The sequence below is a fragment of the Danio aesculapii genome, chromosome 19 (assembly GCF_903798145.1).
Source record: "Danio aesculapii chromosome 19, fDanAes4.1, whole genome shotgun sequence".
Classification (NCBI taxonomy): Eukaryota; Metazoa; Chordata; class Actinopteri; order Cypriniformes; family Danionidae; genus Danio; species Danio aesculapii.
In genome coordinates, this window is record NC_079453.1 from 51,135,946 (window position 1) to 51,158,723 (window position 22,778).

The following is a 22,778-nucleotide window of genomic DNA, read 5'->3' on the forward strand; positions in this document are numbered from 1 at the left end:
TTGCAGCGACGCGTCTGACAGACAGATGTCACGATAAACATCTAAAGACTCTCGTTATCTTATTATTATCATGTTTTAAACTCCAGCTCTCCATATCAGTGCCGTCAGCTGTAAGAAAGCGTAGTGTCAAATACTTTTGAGTCTGTTTACAGCTGCTCACATGCGTTTTGTCAGCTGTCTGAATTTGCGATACATTTCCATTGACACTTGACCAAATAAATGCGTTTCTACTAAATAAATATGGTTCTAATGTGCAAATTTAACTACGTTATGTTGACTAAAGCATCAGATGTTGTTTATTTAATTATTATTATTATTTACAGAAATGAAAGCTATACATCTTAAGCCTAATTCACACTGCAAGCAACTCACAGCGGCATGGCAACAACCGACCATTCATTTTAACAGAGAGTGAGCGATTTCCGGCGACCTCCGTTTACGCAAGCGACGGCGACCATGTGGGCGTGTCGAGCGATGTGACAAAGTTGGAAATCCTTCAACTTTATGCAAATGAAGTTTATGCGATTTTTCTTGAGCAACAGCCAATGAGAGCACTAGTAGAGCTCACGTGATCCACTCTCAGCTCGCTCAGTGGCTGGTTGTATTCGTGCTGTGTAGACCTACACAGACCTGTGTTTGAGGCGGGTCGCAACCCAGAGCGACAGGCAGCTACAAAGTCGCTGCTAGTCTGAATGCGGCATCACTTAGCATTCAAATTATTTTATGCAGGCTGTAACAGGAGTGTGTGCTCATAGCGTCACTTATTCATTCATTTTCCTTCAGCTTAGTCCCTTATTCATCAGGGGTCACCACAGCGGAATGAACCGCCAACTATTCCAGCATATGTTTTACACAGCGGATGCCCGTCCAGCTGCAAGCCACTACTGGGAAACAATCATACACACACATACACTACGGTCAATTTAGTTGATCAGTTCCTCTATAGCGCCAACACAGAGAGAACATGCAAACGGTGTTGTGTGGTTGCTAAAACATTATGCGGTTGTTAAGGTGTTATGTGGTTGCTAAGGCAATTCTAGGAGGTTGCTAGGGTGTTCTAAGTGGTAAGAATGCTCATGGTTTATTTTTATCAGATTTTAAGATACAAAAATCATTTAAGGGAGTCATGGTGGCGCAGTGGGTAGCACAATCGCCTCGCTGCAAGAAGGTCTCTGGTTCGAGGGTTAGGGTTATGTTCTTTCTGTGTTGGCATGGGTTTTTTCTGAGTGCTCCGGTTTCCCACACAGTCCAAACACATGCGCTATAGGAGAATTGATCAAGTAAACTGGCCGTAGTGTATGAGTGTGTGTGTGTGTGTTGGATTGCAGCTGGAAGGGCATCTGCTGCATAAAACATATGCTGGAATAGTCAGTGGTTCATTCCGCTGTGAAGACCCTTGATGAATAAAGGGAATAAGCCAAAGGAAAATGAACGAAAACCATTTGAAACCAAAATGTGCAAGTGTGCATGGAGCAGAGTGTCAAGAGAAGTCACATACAAGTGCGATTGTTAGGGTGTACTCACACTATGCTATCTGAACCGTGCCCAGGCCTGTTTTCCAGATCGTTTGAGAAGTGTGAGTGCTCTGAATCGGCCTTAGGCGCGGTTCAGTTGGCCGGCCCTGGCCCAGTTGGAAGAGGTGTGCCAGAGTGGGGTTCACTTGGGCTTTGGTGCGGTATGCTTGTAGTGTGAGTGCAAAGCACACCAGAGCCCGAAACTGAAGACGAGACGTGACTTTTAGGGACTGTTTTATAAGGATTTATTAATCATTATTCATTTTCATTGAACACAAACTGTCGTAGATTATTAAAGACTCAAACCCCTCACTGCACCACAGCTGCACCTTCAGCAAACCTCCTAATACCTGCAGCACCAGAACTTTATGATTGTTTATGAGCGTCAACAGTGGCTGATCTGTTCAGTGAATTATTTAACTGTGTGTCACTGCATATCAAACCACTAAAATGATCAAACTACAGCAATCTCCACTGTGCTGAGCGAGAGCGCTTCTCTCCTGTTAAACTGAACAGCGCATCATCGATGACGGAAGTGTGCTCAGGCTCGAATGCAATGTCAGTGCAGGCTGTTGGGGGAGATGGGAGGGGGACAGGCGTGCTTCGGCACGGTTCAGGCAATTGTACATGGTGTGAGTACGCTCTTACTGTGTATTCACACCGAAAGCGGTGAGAGCGTTCAAGGTCGCTCTGGCCGCCCTGGCGACAACGCTGTCTGCCTTCAGCTCCAGCGGCGAGAGCGGCAAACTTCGCTACATTGATCTCGTATTTAAAGGGGCCGTTGCAGCATAAAACATGCTTTCTAGTGTGAAAATGTTGCACATTTCTTATCAAATTCATTTAACAACAGAAGATCAAATTGCGTTTGGTGTGGCTTTGCTCCACTTAATTATCTAATGTCTGAAATATCCTGAAGCAGCTAAATATATACAACAGGGGTGGCGAACCCGCGGCTCGCGAGCCGCTTGCGGCTCTTTTACTGCTCTTGTGCGGCTCAACCTCTCGCGCGATTTAACATACATTAACCAATTGACTAATGCCCTATTCACACGGGGCTTCAGCGTTGCTCGCTGCAGAAGCTGGGAGTACCTCAACTTTTCAAGCGCCAACGGACGCGTCAGCCAATCAGATCGCTGTATGCAAATACACCTGCTAGACAGTGGCCTATTGCTGACTGAATTTCATTTTCTGACGCTTCTATGACGATCGTTTCAGCTCTAACTTCAGACACGCCTTCAGTCAAGAGTTGACACTGAAGCCCTGTGTGATTGGGGCGCAACACGAGTGACGTGCAGTTCGTTAATATCAATCGTCATGGCAGAGTCAGGAAAGCGTACAGCTAAGCGTAAATACGAAGATGAGCGCAGACCATTTTTATCTAAATGGGAGGATTTATATTTTTTTGTTGAAAGAAATGGAAAGCCATTCTGCTTGATATGCCAGACTTCGTTGTCACATTTTAAGGCTTCAAATCTCGAGCGCCATTTCACCTCTCTCTATTCTGCCGTAGCCCGGGAATTTCCCAAAGGCAGTGAACTTCGCATCTGTTGTGTGGCTCTTTGCAGTGATAAAGTTTTTTTTTTTGGCTCATCATGCCAAACAGGTTCGCCACCCCTGATATACAACATTAATGCACATCAGTAACTCACTAGTAACTTATTTAATGCATGTTCCTGTAAGAAAACATTGTAAATAAAAAAACGTTCACAGGTGTGTGTTCTCTGAACTCCTCTTAAGCGCTGGACTTCTTCATTCTGATTTCTTGCTGCCGAACCGTGTCATAACTCGTTACCATAAAGTTGACTTGATTTAAACTCTTCTCGACGCCCACACCGTCGAAGACATACCGCGCTGCTCCTCACCGCTTATCGCCGCCGACTCTCATTAAAAATGAATGACTTCCGGCTACTTTGACGCTCTCGCCGCTTTCGGTGTGAACATACGGTTATTCAGTTATTCAATTCCCCTTTATTTGTACAGCGCTTATACAATGTAGATTGTGTCAAAGCAGCTTCACATAAAAGGTCACAGTAAATAGGAACAGTGTAGTTCAGTTTGTAGTGTTTAAGTTCAGTTCAGTTGAGCTCAGTTCAGTGTGGTTTAATAATCACTACTGAGAGTCCAAATACTGAAGAGCAAATCCAACGATGCGCAGCTCTACAGATCCTGAACCATGCAAGCCAGTGGCGACAGCGGAGAGGGAAAAAAAACTTCAATAATGGCGGAAGTGAAGAAAAAAAACCTTGAGAGAAACCAGACTCAGTTGGGCACGACCATTTTAATTTCTCCGCTGGCCAAACGTCTTGTGCAGAGCTGCAGTCTCAGTGGCGGAGGCTGGAAGCTGGCCTCAGCGAAGACTCGTCTGTCTCTGGAGCGTCACAGGAATCAGTCTCATGTTCTCCACTCTTCCATGACCATCACAGCAGCTGCTCAGGTTTCGGCCTGGTCCAGGATATAAAAACCTTGGGATCATCTCGTCGTTGGTCTTGGATCGAATCAGTGACTCTGCATAGTCTGAGGGCCTCGGGAAGAGTATCCCCAGGTGGAAATGGAGAATAAAGAAAATAATTAGCGTAGCTGATGTTCACGGTGTATATCAACAAGATGCATAACCTGTGTGGAAGCCCCCTAAGTGATGCACTGAGTGTATGCTTTACTGAACAGATAGGTCTTTAATCTAGTTTTGAATTGGGAGAGTGTGTCTGAGCCTCGGACGTTATCAGGAAGGCTATTCCAGAGTTTAGGAGCTATAAATGAGAAGGCTCGACCTCCTTTACTCGACTTTGCTATTCTAGGTACTACCAGAAGCCCTGAGTTTTGAGACCTTAAAGAGCGAGTTGGATTGTAGCGAGACAGAAGATTGGTTAGATAAACAGGAGCTCGATTATTTAAAGCTTTATATGTAAGAAGCAATATTTTAAATTCAATACGAAACTTAACAGGCAGCCAGTGTAAGGAGGATAAAATTGGGGTGATGTGATCAAATTTTCTAGACCTGGTAAGAACTCTGGCAGCTGCATTTTGTACTAATTGAAGTTTGTTAATAGAGGATGCTGGGCAGCCAGCAAACAGAGCATTACAGTAGTCCAGCCTAGAAGTCATAAAAGCATGGACTAGCTTTCTGCATCTGAGATGGATAGCATACTTCGTAACTTAGCGATATTTCTCAGATGAAAGAAAGCAGTTTTTGTGACATGGGAAATATGATTTTTAAAAGTTAAATTGCTGTCTAATATGACACCCAGATCTTTTATAGTAGAGCTAACGCTAACTTTGTATCCCTCTAATTGTAGGTCCAGTTGTGAGATCTGCTGTGTACAGTTAAATGTTGATTTTAAACTCTCTATAAATAATGGGTCTTGTTTATTATTTATTTAAAGTGCATTGGTATTTACCTTTCTTTTACTATCTTGCCTTCTGTTCTGTTGTACAGCACAGTGTCCAGCTACTGTTGTGTTTATTTGAGCTTTTTAAGTACAGAAATAACAATAAAAGTAGATGGAGGACTTCTGTTTGAGGTGTGTGTGGAATAAATGAGTGCGAGTAATTAATGACAGAATTAATGACAATCTTGAGCCTTTCTTGGAAAGTTGAAATAATCCCTGCAATTGCTGTTATCCTGAGCTGAATACCGAACAAGCCTTCGCTTGACTTAATTACTGATTTAAGGCCATTACAAAGCATTGTCATTTATGCCTGGGGGAGCACGGTGGCGCAGTGGGTAGCACAATCGCCTCACAGCAAGAAGGTCACTGGTTTGAGTCTCGGCTGGGTCAGTTGGTGTTTCTGTGTGGAGTTTGCATGTTCTCCCTGTGTTGGTGTGGGTTTCCTCCGGGTGCTCCGGTTTCCCCCACAGTCCAAACACATGCGCTATAGGGGAATTGGGTAAGCTAAATTGTCCGCGGTGTGTGTGTGTGTAGATGTTTCCCATGGGTTGCAGCTGGAAGGGCATTGGATAAGTTGGTGGTTCATTCCGCTGTGGCGACTCCAGATTAATAAAGGGACTAAGCCGAAAGAAAATGAATGAATGAATGAGTTTCAATAAAATGTGATGTGTAAAAATATTAGTTTTAAAGCTTTTGTGTTCATGATGTTGTAAATATTGATTACACAAATGTATTTATTAATTTTCCTTAGACCAAGTGATTTCTTATTCAAATGTGTTTATATACCATTGAGTGCAGTTAATTAATTATATATTAATATATTCATCATTTATTATTTACATTTAAATTAATCTTGTCTTAAATTAATCACTGACAGAGCTAAAATTTTATTCTGCCATAAGGGGGAGCTGTTGTATAAAATCTGGATTACTAATCATGTTTTTTTAGCAAACACACATGCTAATTTACTGGTTATGCTTGTTATGATCTGTGTTTGAGAGCTCTAGGCGCTTCTGCTTGTGTAAATGTGTGTGTGTAAAGGCTCAGAAATGCTTGTTCAGCAATTATGGTTTACAGCAGAATTACAGGTGTGTGTGTGTGTGCGTGTGTGTGTGTGTGTGTGTGGTGCTGTAAAAACTCTACTAATTCAGAGTTTCCTGAAGGAGCGCTTGTGTTTAGGCAATAATGCTGCTATTTGATCTGTTCAGTCAGTCTTGTGTGCTGAAAACATCCTCTTAAAAACACCATTCAGCCAAATAATGAAAACTCTGCAATCATTTACTGCTAAATAAAGAAATACAAATGCAGCCAGACATGTGCCCACAAAATAGCTTGAGGACTTTAAGGCTTAATCAATAGATTTACATGTAAAAATAGCAGAAATACCATCACTAGTTCCACTGAAAGAGTAAAATCACAGCACAGTTCTACAAAATCAGTTCAGGGAAATTTCCAGGGTATTTTAATGGCATTTTGAGGATTGTTGTGGTCTGATTTTGGCTGGAGGACAAACCCTGCTCTTCTTAAAGAGACAGTGCACCCCAAAATAAACATTTACTCACGATTGAAGTGTTTCCAAGTCTTTATGAGTGTTAAACACAAGAAGTAAGACCTGATTTTGACATCTAGGGAAAATGCTTTAAAAACAATACAATCATGGGCAAATTGACCCCTCTTTGTTGATGTTGGTGCTGTTTTCCCCCATTGAATTCCATTATAATCACATTTATTGATTGCATAGTCATCATATAGGCATCATATCATGCGTTCTTGATTGTTGCTGGTTTGATCTGATGGTCAACAGTAAAAATGACACATTGTCCCTCTTCCTAACAGGGAAAACCAGCAGCAATCAATAATGCATAATGCTGTTATGACTTTTCAATCAATAAATCTGATTATAATGGAAGACAATGGGGGAAAAACAGCACCAACATCACCAAAGTCAATTTGAACAGCACACAAGGGTTAATTTTTGGGTCAACTGTTCCTTAATATCTTTAATTTCAGCAGTGTTTTACCAGCAGGTGGTGTTATTTACTGTAAATGCAGTAGTTCAGAAAGCTCATATAACCTGAAACCTCTCCCTTTAAATGCCTCTAGGCTAAAGGTAGAGAAAATCATCTACAAGACATGACTTTTTCCAGATCTCAATAGTAAGATGATATGAAGTGACACTTTATCTTGGCTTTTCTGTAACCTGCTACCAAAACACTTCTGTATTTTTACTTGCAGTTTCTTTAGAATCACTTAAAGGGACAGTTCACCTAAAAATGCATCATCGTTTACATACGATTAAACTTTTTAGAGTTTCTTCTGATGAACACAAAACAAAATATTCAGAAAAATGCTGGGAAATCTGTCCTTGACTGTTGTAGGAATAAAATACAACAGAAGTAAATGTCTTTTTTCTTCAGCGCTCTTCAGAATAGCTTGTTTTGTGTTCAACAGAAAGAAGAAACTCAAACAGCTTTGGAGGATGAGGAAATGACAGAATTTACATTGTGTGTGTGTGAACTGCCCCTTTAAACTGTATAAAATGTGTAGATTAAGAGTTTTGTGTATTTTTGATTCATGTTTTCTCTGTTTATTTATGTTTTGACTTGCGTTACAGAACTTTAATCTTTTCTCTAACAACTTTTGATGTTTGAAAAAGTGACTTTTATTGATTTGATTTGATCTATTGTCTGGGTTAGGTCTTTTAAATTATGGTACAAAAAACCCGGTCATAAACTGCCAGCCTTTGACTTAATTCACATATACAAAATATTGTTTCAGACTACTAAAATCTTAATAATAAAAAAGCACGCTGTTAAACGGACTGCACAGTTGAATTTTCAGCATTTACAGTTAACAGAGCAGTGATCAAAGTCCCAGAATGCAATTTATTATGGAAAACACCTGTAAATCACAAAATACTGAAAAATACTTATACTTTTTACAGTGAATCTCTACTTGTTTGAAAGTAAGAGCTAATAAAAGGCTACTGATGGCATTGTGTTAGGATGAGTGTATCTGTGTGGTTTAGTTTAGTGTCGTTTGTGTGTGGAATGTGTGTTTATGTCAAACTAGGGGTTTCCTGCTTGGATAATAATTAACTACCCAAACCAACACTTGCTATAACTAACACTGAGAGCGTTGTTGGCATAAGTCTAAATTAAGTTTTTGTATACTTTGAAAAAATGCATTATCTTCTTTATTTTAAAATAAAAATTGTACTTTTACAATGAAAAAAAAGATGTTTTTATGTTACTTTAACTTATTTTAATAAGTTAGTCAGGTTTCAACGTTTATTAGTGACACTTAATATAAATGCATGAAATGCTTTTCTTTTTCTAGCCCAAATATTTTACTTAATTTTGACTCGTTATTTCTGAAAACAAGACTATATTTCTTGCCTGTCTTGAAAATGATTCTTGATTTAAGAATCTTCAGATATTTGGACTAAAAACAAGACAGAAACTCTAAGTAAGAAAAGCATTTTTGCAGTGTACAGTCAATTTAGTTGATGTAAGAGGAGATCTCATTTTTAGGCAGCCTTATTAATATTATTTTACAGTGTAGCCTTTTATTGAGTGTTATTTGTGCATGTATAATGTCGTTAGGGCTGTACACACCTTCAGTCTGTCCTATCACTACTCTTTCATCAAGTTACACTCTTCTTTTTATTATTGTAGGGAGGAATTAAAGCTTTTAAGGCTGTGATTCAGTTTAAGTGCCCTTTAAAGACTGCAGAAACTCACCTACGCATGTTTCAGTACACTCCCATTTATACCTTTCATATTCACAAACCAAACAGGCCTCAAATTCCATATTAGATGACTGTAATTTATTCTGTTAAAGTTCTTAAAGAGACAGTACACCCAAAACCGAAAATTCATCATTCACTTGTCACAAACCTGTTTGAGTGCCTTCATCCTGTTGAACATAAAAGAAGATATTTTGAGAAATGTTGGTAACTGGTAATCATTTGCTTCCATAGTATTAGTTATAATAACAGTTAATGGTTACAGGTGTTCAACATTCTTCAAAATACCCTCTTTAATGTTCAACAAAATAAGGAAACTCAAACTGCCCTGTTGGCAGATTATTTAGCTTGTTTGAAGTTAAAACTTGCTTAATTTAGATTCATTATTTCTGAAAACAAGACAATGTTTTGTCTAGAAAATACATCTTGATTTCAGAATTTGTAGATTTGGACTACAAAACAAGACAAAGTCTAAATAAAAAGCATTTTTAAGTGCACTAGCATGACCAATACTGTACATTTAGCACAGTATTTATGAATGTTAACATAAATAATTCATTGTCAGTTGATGTTAACTCAGTGCATTTTTAATAATGCATTAGTAAATGTTAAACTGTGATTAATTAATAAATGCTGTACAAGCATTGTTCATGTTAGTAAACAGTGTGACTTAATTGTCCTCAAGTGTTACTTTTATCACTGCTATTAATAAATATAAAAATATAGTCTTGTTTTAGGAAGTAATGAGTCAAAATGAAGTGAGTTTTACCTTTAAACAAGCTAAATAATCTGCCAATAGTGAAGGCAGAATAATCCTGTATGTTCTCTTGTCTAGAAAAATGCTTCTTGATTTAAGAACTATTAGATATTTAGATTAGAAACAAGACAACAAATCCAGGAAAAGCCTTTATTGCAGTGTGTACAAGTATTGCTGATGTTTTTAAACACATTAATTAACCTTAAATGTGTAAAATGTGACTTAATTTGACTTGAAGCATGACTGAGACTATTTGCATTTTAGTGCCTGTTTCACTGCATGCATGACTGCTGTAATTAAACATAATTACTATTCTTTTTCTCTTTTAGGATCGTTCATGCAACTGTTCTCAGTACAGTGATTGAGCATAATCAAGTATTGAATACAGACATGAACTCTGGAGTCTCAGTGTTAAACACGAAACTCAATCCACCGTCGTCACCTCGAGATGGCAGAGACGATGGTGTGGTTTTCCGGAAAGTTTCTCTGGTTAAAAATGAGCTTCCAGAGCCGAGCAGAGCCAGTCCCGAGCTTCAGAGACGCTTTCAAGCCCTCCAGGACAAAACCGAGCGTTCAGATTACACCCACAGCTATGAAAACGCAGTCTACACCTCTCATTTCCACTCTCCGGAGACTGAAGTTACACATTACAGTGGCGGGAGGGGCCGGGAGGAGCTTAGTTTACCTGGAGAACAACTGCAGATCATACAAACACACGCTCAGTGTGATCCAGAGCCTGCTCTGTTCATCGTGGAGGCTGATGATTCTGATGTTTTCCAGGCGATGCGGGTAGAGCTGCACCATTCACCAACCTCTACTGAACCTCCATTACTCAGCTCAGAAATGGATAATCTAGTGGATACTCTTAAGAGTATGGATCGACCGCTACGCCAAAGAGTTCAGCGCACGCCATCTAACGCTCCATTCTCTTCACTGCCACCTATAGAAGAAGATGCTCCAGTTTCACCCTCTATCACACATCTATCTCCTCCATTCTCACCTGTTAATGAGCCCAAAACCATGCTAAACGGAAGCTCGGGGCTTGATTTTGGTTTTAATTGGAGCTCTGCTAAGGATATGCGTTCTCCACTGACTATGATGAAGGAGCAGCAGTTTGGAGATGCACAGAATCGTGGGCTTTCTCTTCCACTTCGTGCTTCGGCTCTGAGTAGTATTGTAATGCGCAGGAGTTCTCTGAATGATCTCAGTCCTGAAGACGGCTCTGCTAAAACGCTAATAAACGGCGCTAGCTCCTCCTCACGGCTAGAAAACAGCTTCTTTTTTCAGCCATCAGAGAACGGTGCTTCGAATCGCTCCATTTTTCGTGCAGCATCTCTTCCTGATATCGGTTCTGGAGCAGATCGGATCAGCTCCGCAGCTAAGAGTTCCGAGTCTTTGGTTGGATCTCGATTTGAACGCTTCTCGTATCTCACGTCTCCATCGAACTCTCTGAGCGGGATTGCTGAAGCTTCCAGAATCAGTGTTGCTCCGTTTGCACAGACTCAGTCGGCGGAGAGCCAAAGCTTCAGTCATAAGTCCACATCTGAGCTGTACCGCTCTCTGCCGTCTGAAACGCTCCTCAAGAGTCCTCCGTCTCTGAGTCTCCAGCGCAGCAGCAGTCTTGACGGAGGGTTTTTAATTAATGACAACTTACAAGTCAACCAGAAGCTGGAGCCGGAGCCAGAGAGGAACTTACTGCTCAAATACAGAGCCTTCCCTGATGCATATGTAAGTGCTGCTTTTTACGTTACATACATTTATGTAAAGTCTGTGTGAAATTAAGTTTATTTTACGAGCTCGCATTGTTATTCTGTAGGTGAGCGTTTAATATGTGCAAGTTAATACTCTGAAAATAAGTGTGTTATGGTAATCTTCAATCTGAGGATCTGCTTCTATGAGGGATGATGTGCAAAACAAAGCCCCGCCCCCTACTCAATATTCCATTCCAGTATGTTGATGTACTTCCAGCAGAAGTGGAATATTGAGTGGGGGGCGGGGCTTTCTTTTTGTGCATCACTTCATCATAGTAAATGGTAAGAAGGAATGATGTGCAAAAAGAAAGCCCCGCCCCCTACTCAATATTCGCTTTTTGTTGTAAATACATGAACTTACTGAAAAAATAGTGTCAGCCTTCCCTGATGCATATGTAAGTTTTTAACTTTACATGCGTTTGCATTGTTGATGTTAATGCAAAACAGATTAAAATGTTTATTTTTGATAGTGCACGATGTTATACTGGAATGATGAATCTGCTCAAGATAATGCACTAAAAAAACAAATGTTTAGCTAATCTTCAATCAAAGTCTGAGCATGGAAACTGAAATGGAATATTGACTAGGGGCGGGGCTTTTTTGTGCATCTCTCATAGTAAATTAACAATGCGAGGGAATGATGTGCAAAAATAAAGCCCCACCCCTTACTCAATATTCCATTCGAGTATGTTGATATACTTCCAACTGAAATGAAATATTGAGTAGGGGGCGGGGCTTTTTGTGCATCATTCCCTCATAGTAAACTAACAGTATGAGGGAATGTGCAAAAATAAAGCCCCGCCCCCTACTCAATATTCCATTCCAGTATGTTGATGTACTTCCAATTGAAATGGAATATTGAATAGGGGGCGTGGCTTTATTTTTATGCATCATACGCTCATAGTAAACCAACAGTAAGAGGGATTGATCCACCAAAAAAGGACCGCCTCCTACTCAATATTCCAACTGAAATAGAATTATAAGTAGGGGGCGGGGATTTTTGTGCATCATTTCCTCATAGTAAACTTACAGTTTGAGGGAATAATGTGCAAAAGTAAAGCCCCGCCCCCTACTCAATATTCCATTCCAGTATGTTGATGTACTTACAACTAAAATGGAATATTGAGTAGGGGGCGGGGCTTTCCATTTATGTATCATTCCCTCATACTAAACCAACAGTGAGAGGGATTGATCCACAAAACTTCCCCCTACTTCTCCCTACTTAAAACATCCCCTACTTAATATTCCAACTGAAATGGAATTATAAGTAGGGGGCAGGGATTTTTGTGCATCATTCCCTCATAGTAAACTAACGATAAAAGGGAATAATGTGCAAAAGTAAAGCCCCGCCCCCTACTCAATATTCCATTTTAGTTGGAACTACATCAACATGCTAAAATCTCACAGCTTTCCCTGATGTATATGTAAGTGCTACATTTTTACATATGTTAGCATTGTTAATATTTTATGCAACCCAAACTAATCTTCAATCAAAGTCTGAGCATGGAAGCTGAAATGGAATATGAAGTAGTTTGAGTTGGAACTACAATAACATAATGAAATGAGTCTCGGACCTTTCTCTGATGCATATATAAGTGCTGCTTTTTTAACATACATTAGCATTGTTAATATGTTAATTCAAATCAACGATTAAGATATTTATTTTTGCAAGCACACATTGTAGTTCTTTTAGTGAATGATTGATCTGCATAAGTTAATACACATAGAATACTTTTTTCTTATAGCGAACTAATGAAAAGCGGGAGTGATGCACAATAAGAAAGCCCCGCCCCCTACTCAATATTCCATTTCACTATGTTGATTCAGTTCCAACTGAAATGGAATATTGAGTAGGGGGTTGGAGTTTTCTTTTTGTGCATCATCAAATTACATTCCCTTATAGCAAACTAACGAGAAGAGCGAGTGATGCACAAAAATAAAGCCCCGCCCCCTACTCAATATTCAGTTTCAGATGGAAGCACATTAGCAAATGTAAATAAAAGTCTCAGTAACTGCCGGTTCATGTGGACTTTATAGACAGTGGTCAGTGCACTGGCTTTTTATTAACATTAAGTATTTTTGATCTGGCATGCACGATCTGACATGTGTATGTGCATATTTAAAGTTGTGTAATATTATTGACCTCGCCTGTTTTTCATTTACACATATGAATAATAACTATAAACATCAACCTGTCCTGGAACTACAGGTGGAAATGAGCATTTTTGCTGTAACTTGACACCATGCATCGTCTATTATTGAAATAGGTTTAAATATAATGTTGAGTATTGTCTATTTACAAAAAAATAAACTTATCTAAAATAATAAATGTTTGCATAATCTTACGGTTTATTTTGTTAGATCAGTTTCGTCTTCGGTACTGACTAATCTAATGTATAAGCACAAATATATTACTGTAAAGCACCTAAATACCTTTCCCTCTTTAACTTCTCCTCCTGTCACTTTCTAAATTCCAGAAATAGGTGGACTTTCTGAGCGTGTCCAAGTGTATGGTTGTGAGAATGAGGGCATGGACTCAATGCGAGTGTTGTTTTGCTGTTATGTCACTGCTCTTTTTCTCCAGCCAGTTTCTGCAACCCGAGACGAAGCCGCTCACTGAGCGCATTGTGTAACCCCGTGCAGATTGTTTTACGCTTAAACCTGCAGCGTGTTTTGTTTTAAGAGCTGTTATGATAGAGTTTACCCTAAAGCCAAGGTGTTCTTACAAATCTTGTGCATTCAGTCATATGGCAGCAGACGCTTTTGTGCACTGTGACTCACAATTGAGGAGGCATTCAGTGATTCAACAAGAAGAGGTGACAAGTGCTAATTATACACACAAACTGTTGGTGCTCAGAGTATTAAGAGCGAGAGTAAAGACAGGGAGGGATGTTTTGTTTTGTTTTTGAGACGTTCATCCCAACTCTGCAGTGTCTGGCTGTTATTATGGGTTGAAACTATATGGGGTTGTTTACACCTGCTCACTTCATTCATTTCTCATTGGATTTCTATCTGATGGTGAAAAGCACAAGTGTAAATGCCCTCTGAAATGCATTGGAAATGGATATGAATCCCATTGCTCAGATATGTCAGGAGGTGTTCCTTCAGGAGGACACATTATAGATAAAACTGCACGCTGCTAAATGCATCTGCTTGTTGAAACCACATATGTAAATTGTACTCCTCTCAAAGTTAAAGAAACTAACAGCATTAAGTTGGCTATAGTATATATGGCTTAGTCCCTTTAATAATCTGGGGTCGCCACGGCGGAATGAACCACCAACTTATCCAGCATTTGTTTTATGCAGTGGATGCCCTTCCAACTGCAACCCATCTCTGGGAAACACATACACACTTATTCACACACACACACACTACAGACAATTTAGCCTACCCAATTCACCTGTACCGCATGTGTTTGGACTGTGGGGGAAACCGGAGCACCTGGAGGAAACCTCGATGCAGGGAGAACATGCAAACTCCACATAGAAACGTCAACTGACCCAGCTGAGGCTCGAACCAGTGACCTTCTTGCTGTGAGGCGACAGCACTGCCTACTGCGCCGCTGCATCGCCCCATGACCGTCAGATATACAAGTGAATCCAAATGTTTGAGCAGCTGAAGCCCACATGCAGAGGACAGTTGGAGATATTAGTTTTACTTGCGTTATATTTTTGGTGTCATTTTATTTTTGACTGTGAAATGATGAAAGTAAAATGTTAAATCAATAGAAGATGGCTGAAATAACAACAGAGATGCAGCAACTGTCTGTGAAAAGAGGAATAATAATAGAAAAATGCAGCGTTTCATTAGTTTGCAAAGGCATGTGGTTTTGTTTTTGAGTGAGTGTGATGTTATACAGGAATTAATGGAAACTCTACAGTTTTGCATGATGTCCTGCATGTATCTATACAACAAAATTAGATGTTTGAGTCAGCCTATAAAGTAATCGCACAGCCTATATGTGCGCTTGTAATAATTGATGTTACCTAGTTAAATATAATTTCACGAGTTCACACTCACAGATATTTGACTGAATAGAATATGCGTATTTGGCGTGCTGTCCGGGTAGAGGGCTCTGAGCTCATTCTCCTTATCAGGATAGAGAGAGATAGGGTCCGAGCACAGTGTCTAGCCTGGCCCCAGAACGCTCCCCCCTTAGATTTAAGTAGGTATCAGGTTTAATAGTGTGGAGTTGGGGTGGTGGAGGGATGCTGAAGTCAAGAGAAAACAGAGGTGTGACATGTTTGACTATTTATAGGGGTTTGGTCTTGAGCTGATTGGATATTAGAATGATTGTCTGTGATGAATTAGCCTCATCAAAGACTGATCGTGTTCCTTTGTTTATATAACATCACATAGCGTGGCATTTGAAGATCAGAATCATATCTGAGCAGAGACACAGTCATGTGCTCAAATGTAAATGGATTTTTCTGGAATCAGATATTCAGTTAGAAAAACATATGAAGTAATGAGTGTAAACAGGCCCTACAGTATGACTCTGTAGGATTGAGCACCGCTGTGAATGTTTGGAGGTGTTTTGGCAACCCTGAGTACATCCTTCCAAGTCCCGTCCCCTTTTTTACCGCTCTTCATTTCCTGTTAGATTAGCATAAAAGGCTTAATAATGCCAAACATGTGAAAAATACTTTGTTTTAAAACAACCTCAGCGAATTTAAAATTAGAACGGGTGTAATGTGACCTAACAATAGAGATTGTCTGGGTGTACATTACCTCAGTTCTCATGCAATATTCAGGTTTCCTCTTGTGCACCAAAACACACACAGTTACTGAGCTCAGAGTCTCTTTAAAGGAACAGTTCACCCCAAAAATGAACATATACTGTCTATTTACTCTCTTTCAAAAACATTTATGAGTTTCTTTATTCTGTTGAACTGAAAGTCTCAGAATAAAGCTGAAAGCCGGTAACAATTGACTTACATAGTAGAAAAAACAAATGATAGTCAATGGTTACCGGTTTCCAGCATTCTTCAAAATGTCTTCTTTGTGTTCAGCAGAATAAAGAAACTCCTGAAGGTTTGAAACTAGTGACTAAATGATTAAAGAATTGTCATTTTAGGGTGAACTATCCCTTTAATGCTTCTTCTATCCACTATCCTAAAGACTTTGCCAGTCAAATTTTGCAAACTCAACAGTGACTTTAGATACTGAGTAGATATCAAATCTTCAGCTACTGCAGGGTTAATACTTATATTTAGCCTTCAGGCATTTCTCAGATAATCATTATCCAGAAAGAAGAAAACCTTTCGAGCTCCTCAGCTGTACTCGCTTTGCATATTGGCTCTTAAATGTGCACAAGCTTGATCATGCATTAGAGAAGTATGTTCCTCTGGGACACGACTACTGCAGAGTTTCATAATTCACAAATATTCACTGATCTGTCAGATGTTCATCAGTTGAGAGTTTTCAGTCACGTGAGCTGTGCGGAGGCCTGGCGGGCAAATAAACAATGAGCCGTAATGGTGGATACACTAAGATTTACATAGCAATGCATCACAATACACTCATATTTACATCTGTTTCAAGCTATGAATATTTGATCATCAATAGAACGTATCAGAGATCAGAGATCTGTACATTGCAATTCATATTCATCTGTTTTCAGTCATTTAAATCCCCTCATGTCCCTGTCAGAGCTACAATTCAGAGATGTTACATTGATCTTGTGGATATTCCTCTGCTTCTGTATTCGCTGGCAGTTTCTGTTTTCTTTAGATTCATATTTGCTGGTAGGGAAAATCTATTTGTTCACTTCTGCTGTTTATACTTTGTCTTAATTTATACTTTAATTGCACTTATTCTGTAGATTAGAATAGAAGCTGTGTAAAAGCACTGACAGTTAAAGGTGCCGTAGATTGTTATGGGTCAATGATGCTAACATTAGGCACAAAATCCATCAATTTCATCTTTCTTTCTGATATTTCTGAGAGGGAATTCTGCAGAGGCACTGCCCAGGCATGTCTCGTATCAGTTAGTGATGCTATATTTTATTACTACGCAACAATTACTCAATTTTTTTGCTAAAATACTGAATTACTAAACCCTTGACTTGTTTTGTCCACCAGGGGGGGTTCACTAATGCTGTACCGTCTTGTGAAAGCTATCAATACAGACTTTCTTACAAACCTTCATATTTCTATAAACACACTGTGCATTTCTGAGTGTGCCTCACACTTGTGAGTGGGCTTGTCAAACCATCTGTAGAAAGCACACTCATTCATCTCTGACACTAACCATAACTCACACTTGCACCAGTTCTCTGAGTGTGCCTCAAACAGGTGAGTGGGCTTGACAAACCAACTGTAGGAACACACTTCTCTCCATATGCACCAGACACTTTACTTAAACTCCAACTTACAAGGACTCAATAAGGAAAACAGTGTTTACCTGTGAATATGCCACACAAATCATGCTGCACTAGATGTTCTCTTAACTTTAAATACCTCTTTTGCACAATATATATTGCACAATATTGTTCTGTCTTAGAGTTTTTGTCTTGGTTATAGTCCAAATATTTAGAAATTCTTAAATCAAGAAGCATTACAAGCAAATAATGGTCTTTTTTTACTGAAATATTAAGTCAAAATGAAGTGTTTTTTCACTTGAACCAAGCAAAATAATCAGCCAATGGGGTAAGTGAAATAATCTTATGTCAAAACGACAAGCAAGATTATTTTTCTTAGCCCATTGGCAGATAATTATTCCACCACAGCGCAGTGACAGTGTTCTCATATATCCTCTATAAAATGAACACAGCAGCTCTGTCGTTCTCCTGCTCCATGTTGACAGACTTTAATGATGTCCGCTTATCACTGTTTAATCCTCATTCAGCTTTCGATTAAAATTCAATATACAAATATATGCAAAGAATAATATCTTTGGCATTTAGATTTCTCCCTTAATGACACGTGTGCATCTGTCTTCCAGTTCTGCAATGGTGTCTTTAAATAAAAGCATCGAATATAATAACAGGTTTCAGTGATATTCATGAAGCAAATTTACTATCGTTTAATAACACCAAAATGAGCATTGACTGAAACTATAATTACTCTTAATTGCATGTAGTTTCACCAATGCTCATTTTGGTGTTATTAAAAAATGCAGTTTTAAATTACATCCACTCTGAGCCAGAGCTCTCCCTATGCAATGTTTTTGTGTGTGCGTCTAAAAAAACATGCGCATACACATGAATCTACTGAAACTGAAGTAAATGTAGTTTATTTATCATTCATTCATGTTCTTTTCGGCTTAGTCCCTTTATTAATCAGGGATCGCCACAGTGGAATGAACCGCCAACTAATCCAGCACGTTTTACGCAGCGGATGCCCTTCCAGCCACAACCCAACACTGTGAATCATCCATACACACTTGCATTCACACACATACACTATGGCCAATTTAGCTTGTTCAGTTCTCCGCCAACATGGGGAGAACATGCAAACTCCACACAAATGCCTGACCAGCTGAGACTCGAGCCAGTGACCTTCTTGCTTTAAGATAATCATTCTACTCATTATGTGGTGCTGTAAATCTCCCTCAGACAGGAGTAAAATGAAGATGATGACTTGGAGCATGCAAATAAACCTGTAGAAACCGTACATGACGGATGTTTTTTAGTAAAGGTGTCCAGAAATATAAATGTACTCACTATTTAATCTCCTTCAAGTGGTTCAAAACATTTATGAGTATCTTTATATATTCTTTCATTCCTCCATTAACCCGGGGTCGCCACAGGGGAACGAACCGCCAACTTATCCAGCAAATGTTTTATGCAGCGAAAGTCCTTCCAGCTGCAACTCATCACTGGGAAACACCCATACACTACGGACAATTTAGTTTACCCAATTCACCCGTACTGCATGTATTTGGATTGTGGGGAAAACCGGAGCACCCGGAGGAAACCGTTCTCCCACATGCAAACTCCACAGTAACACCAACTGACCCAGCCAAGGCTCGAACTAGTGATCTTCTTGCTGTAAGGTGACAGCGCTACCCACTGCAACCACCACATCACAGCCTATCTTTAATTAAGATACCTTGAATAAAGCTGAAAGCCGGTAACCATTGACTTACATAGTAGGAAAAACATTGGAAATCAGAGGTTACCGGTTATATCATTCTTCAAATTATCTTCCTTTGTGTTCAGCAGAATAAACTAACTCAAAAAGGTTTGAAACTAGTGAGTAAATGATTGAAGAATCATCATTTTAGGGTGAACTATCTCTTTAATGCTGCTTCTCTCCACTATCCTAAAGAGTTTGCTAGTCAAATTCTTCAAGTTCAGTTTTGGGTGAACTGTCCCTAAATTAAAATTTCAGTTTAATTTTTATTTATTCCCTTTTAATGCATTTCTAAGAGTTTATTATTTAAGACAGTGTTGCATTCAAAAACAGCTTGCTTTTTTATCAAATGAACAGAAGTGTTTTATAATGGAGCAGGTCTGTGATGAGTGAAACAGGTCGTGAGGGAGAGGCTGATGGAATGTGACGCTGTTTATTATCTTCGTCGTCTCTGATTAACGTTGATAATTTGCTTAGACTGTCTATGTGTCGAGTCCTGCACAGACACACCCTGCTCTTTAAGGTAGCAGTGGATTCTGTTTATGTGCCAGCTGGAACTGACATTGGGAAAACAATTATCCCACTGTCATTCTTCATGCATGTCAACTCACCACAGGCTGTAAAAATATCTCTAAATGAGCAGTTTTCCATATTTAATAAATATTGGCAGATTAATTTTGCTTGTTTTAATTGAAAAGTCTCTTCATTTTGACTCATTATTTCTGAAAATATTATTTTTGCTTGTCTAGTTTTAGATGTTTGGACTAGAAACAAGACGGTAAGGAAAGCCTTTTTTGCAGCACACAGATGCAACTGTTTATTTTCACTGTGCACATCAGTAATGCTCTGCCTTTATGCAGGATGTATGTTAACTGTGTGTTTATATAGTTTGCTTTATAGCTCTATCTGCATTATGTAACGCCAGTATTTGCCTTCTGATCAAGAGCATCCCCTTATGCAAACAGAGGAATTTGACTTGACTCTTGTGTAAAGTCGTCACTCTTCAACTCGCTGTGCCTCAATGCAAAGCCAAGCCGTGTCAGTCTGTGCAGAAAAGATCATTTCATCACCTCCTACATGCTGAGATATGCAGGATTTTCAACATACTATTGTTTCTATGAAATGTGGAAACTTCACATTCTTACATGCCAGAAAGCTCATGACCTCTTGATTTATTTTTCAAAAGCTTAGCTTAAAATCTGCTTCAATATAGATGTATAATTATCAGAAATATGATGGAAGTTGCAACAAAGGTTATTTTAACAGGTATAATAACCCCAAAAATATGTGTATTGCTTTATAAAGACAAAATGTAAAATAATGAATTATAATAAAAATCTATATTAAATTCAATAGATAACACTTATTAGTAATATTAGTACTGTAGCTCATATTGATAATTGAGTATGTTAGATAATGCATCATATCAGCAGTGAGAAATCATTGCACTTTATTTTCAGTTTTGATGTTAATGTTTGATAAAATACAGCTGAATTATATTAGTTATTAACTCAATTTATAAAACTATTAAAACTATATATAATAGTTGTATTTTCATCATAAGTTTACTGTAGTTTAATTAGCTAATGTAAACAAATAAAACCTGTGTTGTTGAACAATATTTCTCTGAATAGTCAGAGTAGGACAGATTAGTGACAGATACAGACTGTATGGAAAAATACTACAGTAATGTACAGGAAATAAACACTGTAGTGCTTTTGAAACAGACCATAGTAAAGAATTGAATTAATCTTTTGTGGTGATTCTACAGTTGCTTTGGTAACACAATATCTGTAATAAGTAATCTATTGTGGTGATTCTACAGTTGCTATAGTAACACAGTAGCGAATGTAATTAATCTGTTGTGGAGATTCTACAGTTGCTATGGTAACACAGCATCTATAGTAATTAATCTGTCATGGTGATTCTACAGTTGCTATGGTAACAGCATCGATAGTAATTAATCTGTCGTGGTGATTCTACAGTTGCTATGGGAACACAGCATCTATAGTAATTAATCTGTCATGGTGATTCTACAGTTGCTATGGTAACACAGCATCTATAGTAATTAATTTGTTGTGGTGATTCTACAGTTGCTATGGTAATACAACATTTATAGTAATTAATCTGTCATGGTGATTTACAGTTGCTATGGTAACACAACAACTATAGTAAGTAATTTATCTCTTGTGGTGATTCTACAGTTGCTATGGTAACACAACAACTATAGTAGTTGATCTGTTTTGGTGATCTACAGTTGCTATGGTAAACACAATATCTATAGTAATTAATCTGTCGTGGTGATCCTACAGTTGCTATGGTAACACTGTCTATAGTAATTTATCTCTTGTGGTGATTCTACAGTTGCTATGGTAACACAGCATTCATAGTAATTAATCTGTCATGGTGATTGGGGAACACAACAACTACAGTAATATAACAAATGACCCAATACTGTAGTTTCTACCAACTATAAAGTATATACACTACATCACAGTTTACTGTAGTAAAAATAATGTGTACTACAGTGTTTTTGTTTCAAGATTAAAGAATTTTGAATGCAACACCAATCATCAATATCAGTTCAAAACAGTGGACCATGAGAATAACTGGGAAGCGGGACATGGCTTGCATCTGTTTACAGTTGCAGGAGGAATTTATTTGTTTATTTTTGAAAGTATTTATTTATTTAGCTCAAGCGCATCAAATGAAATGTGTCTTGAAGGGGGCGGGGCATGTCAGACACTAGAGAGCATGTGATTGGTCAGAAGATTTAATGAGAAACTGAATTATGAGGTGACTTAAATAAATTATTGATCTATTTAGGCAGAAGAGACTAACTACAAGCTTACATGTTTATATCAGGTTTATATTGTCTAAATGTGAATTTTGTCACTGTTTCGCTGCACACTAACATGTAAATATCCTAAAAACTAACAATACTGATGCTAACATCTAAACACTTGATTTTAATTTCATGGGACCTTTAAAGGCACTCTTGAAGTTGGGATTAATAAATAGTTCTTCTCTGTATTTGAAGAGCTCATCATAATATCATGCATGATCATTATTCTCTAGATATATTGATTATCAGCAGCACGTGTTTACAGGCAGACCCCAACATTAGAAAAAATTATTATTATTATTATTATTATTATTATTATTATTATTATTATTATTATTATTATATCATATTTTCATGAAGGCTTTCGTGTACATACGTGTACATATAAGGCTTTTGTGTACATATGTCTGTAGGCTACTTTCTCCTCTTGTCATATCGTGTTTTATTTCACTGATCCAGTAGTGCAAACATGCTCTGAATCATGTAAACAATTATAATGTTGTCTTAAGATATACTGTGAGTCGCTCTTGTGTTGACTTCTATATATATATATATATATATATATATATATATATATTTATCTAAGTGTTTCTTTTCTTTCTTTAGCTGACGAAAGAGAAGGAGCACGGCAAGCTGAATCCTCGACCGGGAAAGGTGAGAAAATCCACTCGAGCTTTATTATCCCTAATAAATGAA

General features: G+C 38.5%; 1 protein-coding gene across 1 annotated transcript in view; it reads left to right on the forward strand.

Moving 5' to 3' along the window:
- The window catches only part of crybg2 (crystallin beta-gamma domain containing 2), a 72,063-nt gene that overhangs the window by 40,061 nt on the left and 9,224 nt on the right, over positions 1–22,778 (forward strand). The window contains exons 4-5 of the mRNA XM_056479407.1: positions 9,735–11,133; positions 22,689–22,736. Coding sequence (XP_056335382.1) covers positions 9,735–11,133; positions 22,689–22,736 — 1,447 coding nt within the window. The remainder of the gene's footprint in view (positions 1–9,734; positions 11,134–22,688; positions 22,737–22,778) is intronic.